The following is an 11,028-nucleotide window of genomic DNA, read 5'->3' as shown; positions in this document are numbered from 1 at the left end:
AGAGGCGGAAGGTGAGCTCCAGCAGGGCGCCCGGCGGGCCCAGCGCCCAGCTGCAGTTCCGGTCCGGCCCATACTCGTCCGGGAAGTCCGGGGAGTAGATGACGCCCTGAGGCGCCGTCCAGTTGCCCTGGCAAGAACCCACGGACACTGCGGACGGGGCCAGAGGTCAGGGCCCGAGGCCGCGCGGAGCTCCACGTCCGCGCACTGCCGCCCCCTCCTCACCTTCGTAGATGCCCAGCCGCCCATCGCCGCCGCACAGCTGGCCCGGGTGGCCGAAACAGATCTGGTCACATTCGGTGGCGGGGGCCGGGCGTCCGCGGGCCAGGTCGCTTTCAGAGCCACAGAAGCAGGCGTAACCAGCCTCCACTCCCGCCAGCTGGGAGCACAGACTGGGTGACCCCAAAGGGCAGGGGCTGGAGGAGGAGTGAAGTGGTGGGGGGCCTGGGGTCGGGATCGGAAGTGGGAATCGGGTTGCTGGTTCGGAGTTAGTGACAAGGTTTGGTGTCAGAATGTTGGAAGAGGAGTGGGGTCCTGAGGTCAAGATCAGGGGTCACTGGTCTGGACCCGTGGGCAGTACCTGGTAGCCCTTCATGCGGCAGAAGCGAAGGCACACCTGGACCGTGAGCTTCGTGGAGGTGCCGCTGGGGCCGCTGAGGGCTGGGGGCGTCCCCGAGTCAACGAAGCATCCCAGGTAGCCGGGCACTGAGGGGACAGTGGAGTCAGGCTCCCGCACCTTCCAAAGTGACCTTCCGCCTGGGCACCACAGCGCTCCCACCTCTCTCCGGCCTGGCCCACTCACTGTGACACGTGGGGATGTCGCAATAGCGCCAGTAGATGCCCTCCTCCGTCTCGGCTACGTAGCACCATGGCTGCACGTCACCGTCTGGGTTCCTGAGGGTGGGAGAGAGGTGGTGGGGATCCCGCCGCCCCAAGAGCGCAAATCCCAGCCTGTGTGCAAAGAAGGCTCCGTGCATGTAAGAGACTATGCTCGCCTCCGTCTTAAAACAAAGTCTAGTTTTCACCACGTGCTTCTGGACGTCGGCTTCCGAGTGGACGGCAGGTCAAAAAGGGGACTTGAGTGCTGTTTTTAGGTCTTCAGCTGTTACTCGGACTTGATCTCATATGTGAGGACTTTCAGGCCATCTGTAGATCTGTGGTCTTTTTTTTTCCTTTGCGGCTGGCCCTTACAGGGATCGAACCCTGGACCTTGGTGTTACCAGCACCACGCTCTAATCAACTGAGCAACCGGCCAGCCCCATCCAGGGCCGCCTTCTGACCAGGCCCCGCCCGTACAGTCCCTTTGAGTGCCCAGGCCTGGTCCTTCTCTCCTGGCCCTAAACTGAGGCTACGCAGAAGTTGGATACCTAAAGTCAAAGGCTTTTGCGCAGTTTTTGTGCCCCTTCCCCGAGCAAGATAGGCCCCGCCCCAGATCCTCCCCTCCGGCAGGGCACCCGCCCCTCGCGGATCTCCGTCCGGCCCGCACGGAGGCCCCGCCCCTCACCGGCAGAAGTTGTGCGCGCCCAGGCCCCAGCGGCCCTGGGGGTCGCTGGCGCTGCTGTAGCTGTGCTGCTGCGTCTGGTCCCAGAAGAGGCACGGGCGGCCGGACCCACGCGGGCCAGTGCGGTTCTGGTTGCCGCGGTAGTCGGCGCCGTTCACTTGGAAGCACTCGGACACGCCTGCACGGCAACAGCGGGGCCTGGGGAGGTCCGGACCCTAGCCGGGCGTCCTCACCCCCTCCAACGAGCCTGGGTCCCCAGCCAGCGCCCCGACACCCGCCCCGCGGCGGCCCTCGGGCTGCTCAGCTGCTCCGGCCACCTGCTCTGCCCCCTCCCCAACCTCGGGGACCCGGCCCTGGGCGCGCAGGCCTACGAGGGGGTGGTGTCCATGGCCCGGCTGCTGTGCCTGGACTCACCTGGACTGTGCAGGCTCCCCGCCGAGGCCCCGCGCGGCGACAACAGCAGGAGGAGAAGGAGACCCCTCAGGGCCCGTGTCCCCATCGCCCCCAACCCCAAAGAGGTCGCCCTGGCCTGGACACGGCCCGGGCCGCCCCCGGGGTCGCTCTGGGGTCTCCCAGGCTACTTGGGGACGTTGTCCTCTGAGCGTCTGTCCTTGTCGCACTCTGGGTGGCGCTCTCCGACTGGGGCGGGGAAATATCTCCCGGGGGGTCTTTGCCTCCCAGGGTCTCTGCTTCTGGAGGCGTCTCTCTGCCCCTGTCTCTACCCGGAGGGCTCTCTGGGGAGTATCTAGCCGGAGGTGTTCTCAGTGTCTGCCTCTCTGAGCTCCGGGTCTTGCCTTGGCGTCTACACCCGCCCCCTCCCTCTGCGCCTTGCTCACTGCGTCTCCCTCGCTTAGGTCTCTAACGCGCTGGCTCCTGCCCCCCTCGCGTCCCTCCGCGGTCCCTCCCCCTGGGTCCCTCCCTCCCCCAGAGGGAGACTGGGAAGGCCCGCCCGAGACTGGAGCAGAGGCAGCAGGTCCGGACGCCTCCCACGCCTGCCCCCCCGCCCCGGGACCCCCGGCGTTCCAGCGCGCGCCTCCCCGCCCCCTCCCCCTCAGGGTCGGTGCGGATTCTGGTGGGAGCTTGCGGATGGGGACAGTCCAGGCTAGTAGCGGACAGAAGGACTTTAACAGGGAAAATACGGGATCCCCTCGCGCGGCCACACGTGCCCGGGGACATCCGCAGTCTCCGGGTTACAAGCACCCTCATTCAAGTGCATGCACGGCTCCCCTTCAGTCACCCACTCATTGTCAGAAGCTCACAAGCACACGTTCTCGGGATCCTCACGCTCCTCCCTCCCCAGGTCCCGACGCCACTGGCCTGGAGGAGAAAGTGCCACTCCGGGCCCCGGCAGCCGCGAGACCGGCAGGAATCGTGGACGCTCAGTCCGGGACAGGCAGGGGCAGCTGGTGTCTGGGGAGGAAGGCAGCTGCGTTCCTGGTCCCAGTCCCGCTCCCCTCCCCTCCCTAGGACCCCCAGCCCAGGCTCTCCGGAGCCTTTGCAGTGCGGTGGAATTCCCCCAGCGGTGCCCCCCACCTAGCGGGGGACGGGGAGGGGAGCAGGCCCAGGCAGGCGTGGGGGGAAATTCCCCGCCCCCTCCCCCTAGACCCGACTCCTTCGAGTCCTCTGATCTCCCAGCGCCGCCCGCTGCCCCCAGGGCTTGGGGGGAGGCCAGCGCAGGTGCGTGGGAGGGCGGAGGCGGGGGCCTGGGGAAGGAGACGGTGGGGGCCTGGGGCCCAGAGCTGCCCCCCACCCCGCCCAGATCCCTTGCCCCTCCGACCAGCCTGCCCACCCCCGCACCAAGCACCCGCAGGACCTGTCCCTGCCCTGCCAATCTCCCCTCCCCCGTTCGGGAGCAGATGCAGAAGCAAGATGTGGGTCGCAGGGAGGGTTCCGAGAGGCCAAAGTGCCCACGGCAGTGACTCAACGGGGGCGGGAGGGATCTTGCAGTTAGGGCCTCACGGCAAGGCTCTTGGGGCCAGGGGCGCATGGGACGCGGGCGGGGGGCATTCGAAGGAGATGGTCTTGCTGAAACTCCAGGCCACGCCCAGGTCATGTCCTCGGGGAGCCCTCTCAACTCGCTGAGCGCTGGGGTGGGAGTCTCCCCAAACGCTGGCCCGGCGCTGGACCCCGCCTGACCCTCCCTAACGAGGGAGCCAGGGGCCACCTTGTCAACCCCGGGTCTCTTCTCCTTCCGGCCCGCGAGCAGAGAGGCAGGGTGGCGTTGTCCCAGGCTGCAGCCCACGGAGAATGTCAGGGTGCAGGCCTGGGCTATGCTATCAGTGTGTGGAGGAACTTCACACGCACACCCCGTCACGGCTCGCCGAAGGAGGGCGAGGTGGGGGACAGGGACAATCAGGACTCCACGTGCAGAAACAGGGGTCAGTGGTTGGCGGGGCTGGAGCGCGGGCCTAGCACTGTCCCTCTGGACCGCGGCACTGCGACACCCCGCCCGGGGGCGGCGGATGAGAAGGAGGGGGTGCTTAGTTCCGAGGCTCTGGAACTGACATGGCGGGGGGCGTGTCCCTGCCGTAAACTCCAGTCTCAGGTCGCTCATGGACCATTCGAGAACTAAGAAAGGCCTTCGCCCTCCGCGCCCTCCCCCGGCCCCCCAGCTTTCGGCGCTCAGCGCTCTGCAAGCAGCGGCGTGTCTGCGCTCCTAACGCCCTGCGGAGGAGTCCGCATTTCCCCATTCTGCAGATGGGCCGACCCGGGCTCGGCGGCGCTACGTGACTCGAGCGCCGCCACCAGCTATGAAGTGCTGGAGCCGGGATTCAAACTCCGCTCGGTCGATCCAAGTAAGGGGCGCCGACGCACGGCCATCGCACACAGCGTCACGGTCCCCGACTCCGCAGGGACGTCTGGCTACATAGAGACACCAGCTCCCTCTTGCCCGCGTTGGGAGGTCCCACCACCACTCCCATGTTTCTGCCGTGAGCGACACCCCCAGGGCAGGATCTCCAGCAGCCCATTTCACAGACGGGGAGACCGAGGCCAAAAAAAGACAGGGGTCAGCCAGCGTTACCAGGGCCTGAGTCCGACTCCGGTGGACGTCAGTCCTCGCCTTGGCTTGTCACCTCTGAGGGGAGCGGATTCTCAGGCGCACACCGGCCAGGAGGGGGCGGCAGGAAAAAAGGAGCGGAGGACCTGGGCTTGGGTGGGCGAGAAGGAACCCAGGGCCTGGGGTCGGCCTTGCCCTGCCCTCCCTTGGGCATGCGACTAGGGATTCTCCCTGTCTGCGCGGGGGAGACGGTAAGAAGGTGGTGGACCTTGGAGGGGCAGGCTCAGGGACTGCCATAAAGGGGTGGGTGTGGCCCAGCCTGTGTATTTGAGCCCAGCCCTTTTCTGCCAGGAGAGCAGGGTCAGAGTGAGGTTGGACCCCAGTGTGGAGTCAGGACTCCTGGGTTCTACCCACGGCTGCTCAGCGGCCCTGGATCTTCCTTCAGTTTCCTCATCTTTCCAGTGGGATCCTTTGGGGCACACCCCTTATGGCAGGGGCACATCAAGGCCACCAAGGCAAAACGAGGCCCTGGAACTGTTGTATGTGCAGCCCTGGGGGAAGAAGAACCAGGCCAGGCCACACCTTTAAGGGGTCAGTGGTTCAACTGTCCTAGGTGAGACCTGGACGAGGGCTGGGGGCTGGGAGTGGGCTTGTGGGCCCCTCTGAGACCCTGAGGCAGTTCTCATTTTCTCTTGGGACAAAGGCTGGGGCCTTCCCAGGGGTTTAGAAAGATCCCAGTCGTGACCTCCTGCTGGTCCCCCCGCAGCAATGATACTGCTGCCCTGTTCTTTGTGGGAGAGCTGTGTTCCTCCTGCCCACCTCCTGCCTGCCCCACCTGCCTATGTTTACTGATCCCGGTTCCTCCAACTCCTGCACGAACCGCTGGTCTCCATCTCCCTGCCTCCCTTGCATCAGGTGTGGCTATGGGAGTGAGTTCAGGTCGGTGGCAGGAGTGACACCTCTCAATACTCAAAGTGCAGTCCCCGGACCAGAATCATCATCACCAGGGAGCTTGTTAGAAATGCAGATTCTCAGGCTCCACCCAGACCTCCTGCAGAACCTGCACTTTTACGGGATCCCTGGGTGTTCAAGTTTGGAAAGCACTGACATAGGCCCCTGGCAGGTCTGACCTCCAGCAGGTCTCGAGCACCCTCCCAGAGCCCCAGGTTCTCTCTTCTCCATTCACCAGCTAAAAGAGGGGATGCCCAGGGCTTAGAGGAGGGTGGAAGGAGCCAGATCCTTGAGTGCCCTTATGGAAAGTGCCTGCCAGCCAGAAGTATGGGTGTGGGTCTCGGCAGGAGTGAGAACTAAACGTCTATGTGTTAAGCAACTGGGATTGGGGGGGGGGGGGTTCCGCAGTTGATATTATTTATCTTAACAATACACCCTCCCACCTCCATCCTGCTCTTTCCTCTGTGTCAGCTTCCTGTGGCTGCTGTAACAAAGCAGCCCAGACTCGGGGATTTAAACAACAGAAATTCATTAGCTTACAGTTCTGGAGGCCAGAAGTCCAAGATCAAGGCATCCGCAGGGTTGATTCCTTCTGAGGCCAAGGCAGAATCTGTTCCAGGCCTCTCACTTAGTTTCTGGTGGTTTTCTGTCAATCTTTGGCATTCTGTGGCTTGTAGAGCATCACTCCAAAATGACTTTATCTTTGCATGGTGTTCTCCCTGTGTGAGGTGCCCGTGTCCAAATTCCCCCTAACGATGCCATCATTTTGGATTAGGGGGCCCAACCTACTCCACTATGACTTCATCTTAACTAACTACATCTCCAACGACCCTATGTCCCAATAAGCTCACACTCTAATGTTCTATGGGTTAGGACCTCAACTCATTATGACTTTTGAGAGGACACAATTCAATGCATAACATCTCTTAATGATCTCTTGTCTCTTTCCCATCCTTCCTGCACCACCATCTCTTGCCTAGACATCTGCTCTCCCAACTGATGTCCAACTCCCCACTTGATATGCATTGAATTGTGTCCCCCAAGGTTTCATGTATTAGATGGTTGATCCCCACTGTAACAGTGTTAGAAGGGGGGGGAGGGGAATCCTATTATGGTAATTGAAAGGTAGAGCCTGTGTCTCTATACCCTGTGTCTCTATAGAGTCACCACCAGGAAAAGGCCCTTACCAGATTTGTTTCCTGGACTTTGGACTTCCCAGCCTCCAAAATTGTAAGGAAAAAAATTTATTTCTTTATAAATTATCCAGTTTCAGGTATTCTGTTATAAGCAGCAGAAATGGACTAATACGCCACTCTTACCCTCTGCGGTCCCTCTTTCAGCAACTAGGCATTTATCTGGTCATTAAACATTAAATGATCAGATAAATGACCAGATAAAGTCATTAAACATTAAATCTGATCGAGTCACTCGTCTGATAAAAATCATCTGAAAGGTTTCAGAACACATGGAGTATAATGGAACATCTCTCCATGTCTTTCCAGGTGCAGCCTGGTTTGGCTCGAGTCTCCCTCTCTGGGCGCCCCCCACCCCTGTCCAGCACCTGAACCCCTTTCATTCCTCAGGCCTGCGTCCTTTCTCACCTCTGGGCCTCTGTACCTGTGGTTCCCTTGCACTGAAACGCTTTTCCCCCATGTCTTCACTTGACTAATTCCTGCTTCAGATCTCAGAACAGCTTCTCCTTAGAGGCCTTCCCTGACCACTGCCCCTCCAGCCTACTCTCTGTGCCCCGGCCCCACCGCCTCCTAAGCTGCCTGCTTCCCTTAGGTTTCCCTCACCACCCGGGGAAACAGGGGAGGTTGGGCCACAAGAGGTGCCTCATATATGCTGAGAGGATGAGCAGACCTCACGCAGGAGGCTCAAGGCCCAAAGCCACACTTACTTCTGATGGGAGGGGTAAGCTGCTGCCAGCTTGTCCTATATGCTCTGGTCATCAGGCAGAGCCAAGGAGGGGCACAGATTTGGAAACTGTCAGTTGGATTCTGTTCTTTTTTTTTTCCTTTTTGTCTTTTTTTACTGACCGATAACAGGATCGCAAACCTCAGTGTTGCGCCCGCACCGCGCTCAGCCAGTGAGTGGGAACCGGTCTCCACATGGGATCCGAACCCTCAGCGGGAGCGCCGCCGCGCTCCCAAGCGGCGCACTCTCCAGTGCACCACCGGGCCGGCCCAGATTCTGTTCTTGACCTACTGGATGGATTTGGGAGTTTCTGGAGCTCCCTGGGCCTCAGTTTCCCCATGGGGATGCCACCAAGTGCCCATAGTCAGGGACACCGGACAACTAGCAATCACCTCAGTGGCTTGGTCTGTAAGACCTGCCCTTCTCAGATGAGGACACTGAGGCTGGGGGCCCTGGGAGTGCCCAAGGCTCGCTGGTTTCATCTGGTTACTTGGCCATGCAGACTGTGCCTCCAGGGAATCCACATGACTTGCAGGAAATCGCCCTGCCCCGGCTGGGCTGGGGGCTCTGTCTGAGCACAGGAGTCAGTCTGTCTCTCTGTCCACCCAGCCCTTGGTGTTCCTGTGCAGGGCCAGGGAGGGGCCCCCTCAAGGGGCAGCTCTAGGGGCTGTGGGCTGGGTGGGCCGAGCTGTTTCTTGCCTGCCCCTCCCTCTTGAATGAGGCCGGGGAAGGAAGGAAGGGTTTCACTTTCAGTCGGGAGAAGCTCGGGAGAAGCTCAGCTGGAGGGAGGCCAGTTGATCGCAGGCAGGCAGGGCCCCAGGCGCTGTGGTGAGCATGGCCTAAGGACCCCAGGTGGTTTGAGGGCATGAGGACCCTGGGAGGGTAAGACACAAAGCCTCTGGTGGGTGTGGGGGCTGGTCCAGGGCGGCCGGGATGGGGGCACCTCTTACCCCTTCCCGACAGGCGAGGAGCCGACCATGATCTCCTTCCTGGGGGACTTGTTCAGGAAACAGCTGGTGGGGAACACGCAGGTGAGGGCTGCTGCCCCCTCCCACCCTCCCACCCTCCCACCCTCCTCCCCAGACAGGCCCCTCACTGTCTCCCTCTCCCCAGCGCAACCGCGGAGAGGGACTGCAGCTGCCCCTGGGGATCTACATCGCCCCCATAGTCCTGGCCTTCCTCGCCATCCTGGCTGTGGCCTGTCACTGCCTCACAGAGGTGCCTGCCCTGCCTGCACCCTGCCCGCGGCACCCCTCCTTGTGCTCGGCTCCCGCCTCATGATTCTCTGTGCTCCCCAGGCCTGGAAGTCCAAGTGCAGGGCTCGCTGCCAGGCCTGGAGGAGCCCTGGCCCCGGGGAGGGCCTGCAGCTCGTGCTCACTCACAGCCCAGGTGAGGGGCGGCCAGGAGCCCCCTCTGTGGAGCCGAGTCGCTCCTAGTTGCCCACCCCACTATCCTCTGAGGGCCCTTGTTCCCAGTTCTTCAGAGAAGGAAGATATATGGGCAAGTGCTCAAGACTGTCAGTTAATATTGACTGAACCACCCTGCAGGGGAAGGCAGGCAGGAGAACGCACTGGGACACCGAGCTGTAGCAGCAGCCTTTCTTGCATGGGGGGATGGGGTGTCCCAAGGGAGAGCCAGGGGCTGGTGGGCAAAGTGGGCAGCTCCAGCCCTGTGGCCCTCGAGGGTTGCTGGTGAAGGTCAGGTCATGCAGAGGCAAAGGGCTGGGCACTGCCAAGTAGATGGCAGACACTGGGTCCTCCTCAAGTACCCCCACAAGGCATGGCTCTGTCCCCAGCCTACCCCCAGGGGATTACCCCCTCCCTCTCCCATGCAGAGCTCTGAGCTCTGAGGCCCATGCAGGCCCCTTCCCAGGACCGTGGGGAGAGCCACTTGGGCCCCCATGCAGCGCCCAAGTCTTCCTGCCTTAGGCCGGGCAGTATGGGAGATGGGAGCATCACAGGAGCTTGTCTGGGAACACAGAGCTGGCAGGCACAGAGTCTTGCGGGTCATTGCAAGCCAGGGTACTTCCACAGGCCAGCTCCCCCAGACCCAGGGAAGCTGTTCCCCTGGAAGCCTGGGATCCTGAGGCCCTTACTGGGTCAGGGAGGGCAAATTAGTAAGGGAGGTGGGTTAGGAGCTATGCAGGCAGAATTCCAGGATGGGCCACGGTTCCTGCCCCTTGGAGTCCACCTGCTCTGTAATCCCCTCTCCTGGAGTGTGGACCTGACCTGGGAATGTAATGGATGTTTCAATGGTGAAGGGATTTTTGCAGATGTAATTAAGGTCCCTAACCAGTTGACTTTGAGCTCATCAAAAGGGAGATTAACCTGGGTGTGTCTGGCTTGATCAGGTGAGCCCTTTAAAAGACTGCAAGTAACAGAGGTGCCCTCTCTGGCTGGCGATGAGGCAGAGTGTGATTTCTATGGCTGCCAGGAAGGGAATCCTGCCAACCACCACGTGAGCTTGGGAGAGGACCCCAGGCTCAGATGAGACCCAGCCCCGGCTGACACCTTGATTGCAGCCTTGTGAGACCTAGAGCGAGGACCCAGCTCAGCCGTTCCCAGACTCCTGATTCACAGAAACCATGAGATAATAAACGAGTGTCATAAGCCGTTGAGTGGTGGTGACTGTTCCGCAGCAGTAATGTGTACTGGGGGGGAGAGAGGTGGCGGGTCTGAGGCTGTGCCTATTAGAGTCTGAAGCCCTGGGACTTCAGATGGGGATGGGGCGATCGGTCTCCCTGGGGAGCTGGACATCTTGTATTGGCCATACAGGCTGAGGAGGCTGAGGAGGCAGCCACACAAAGGAAAAAAGGCTGATAAAGCAGTGCGGGAAAGCAGTCGGGACTGGCAGTGCCTGCCTGAAGCCAGTGGCTGCCCTGCCCTTGGTGGGTCCCCAGAGATCCCCTTGGGTACACCTGGCTTCTGGTCCTTGAACCAGTGGTCATACCTGATACCAGGAGAGGACACCTGGGGCAGGTGTTGTGTGAGGGGATTTGCATTTTAGAATGTCCACCTCCCCATGTGTATTAGTCAGGGTTCTCCAGAGAGATAGAATTAATAGAATATGTTATAATTATATGAGAGGGATTTATTAGGGGAATTAGCTCACGTGACTATGAAGAAAAGTCCCACGATAGGCCATCTATAAACTGTAAGCTGGTAGCATGGCTCCGTCCTGGAACCCAAAAGCAGAAGAGTCTCATTGTAGCTCACGCGACTATGAAGAAAAGTCCCATGATAGGCCCTCTGCAAACTCGATGCCAGCAGCGTGGCTCAGTCCAAGTCCAAAGGCCTCAAAACCAGGGAAGCTGATGGTGTCCTTGGTGTAAGTCCTGGAACCCAAAAGCTGAAGAGTCTCAAGCTCTGATGTCCACGGACAAGAGAGAAGAGTGTGTTCCAGCTCCAGCGGACAGAGAGAGAAGGGAGAGAGAGAGAGAGAGAGGGAGGGAGGGAGGGAAGGAGGGAGGGAGAGGGGGAGAGAGAGAGAGAGACTCTCCTCTTCTTTTAAAGCCCTCAGACCACCATTTTTAATCCAGTCACTACTGCACAGTCCTACAATCCAATCACCTCTTCAAGGCTCCAACATTCAATCACCATAATAGGATTTCCCACCCTCTTAACAGTCACCGTGGGGGCTAAGTTTCTAATACATAAAACATGGG

The 11,028-nt window shown here is 60.5% G+C and overlaps 1 protein-coding gene across 1 annotated transcript in view; it reads right to left on the bottom strand.

The window, feature by feature from the left end:
• KREMEN2 (kringle containing transmembrane protein 2) overlaps nucleotides 1–1,997 on the bottom strand; it is a 3,744-nt gene extending 1,747 nt beyond the window's left edge. Inside the window, exons 1-6 of the mRNA XM_008566314.1 lie at nucleotides 1,913–1,997; nucleotides 1,502–1,676; nucleotides 800–891; nucleotides 578–702; nucleotides 223–376; nucleotides 7–147 (exon numbers count right to left, since the gene is read on the bottom strand). Of these exons, the coding sequence (XP_008564536.1) occupies nucleotides 7–147; nucleotides 223–376; nucleotides 578–702; nucleotides 800–891; nucleotides 1,502–1,676; nucleotides 1,913–1,997 (772 nt within the window). The remainder of the gene's footprint in view (nucleotides 1–6; nucleotides 148–222; nucleotides 377–577; nucleotides 703–799; nucleotides 892–1,501; nucleotides 1,677–1,912) is intronic.
• Nucleotides 1,998–11,028: the final 9,031 nt, after the last annotated feature.

The sequence above is a fragment of the Galeopterus variegatus genome, unplaced genomic scaffold (assembly GCF_000696425.1).
Source record: "Galeopterus variegatus unplaced genomic scaffold, G_variegatus-3.0.2 Scaffold233, whole genome shotgun sequence".
In the NCBI taxonomy this organism is placed as follows: domain Eukaryota; kingdom Metazoa; phylum Chordata; class Mammalia; order Dermoptera; family Cynocephalidae; genus Galeopterus; species Galeopterus variegatus.
Note: the sequence above shows the minus strand (reverse complement) of the source record. Positions and strands in the feature narration are given on the sequence as shown.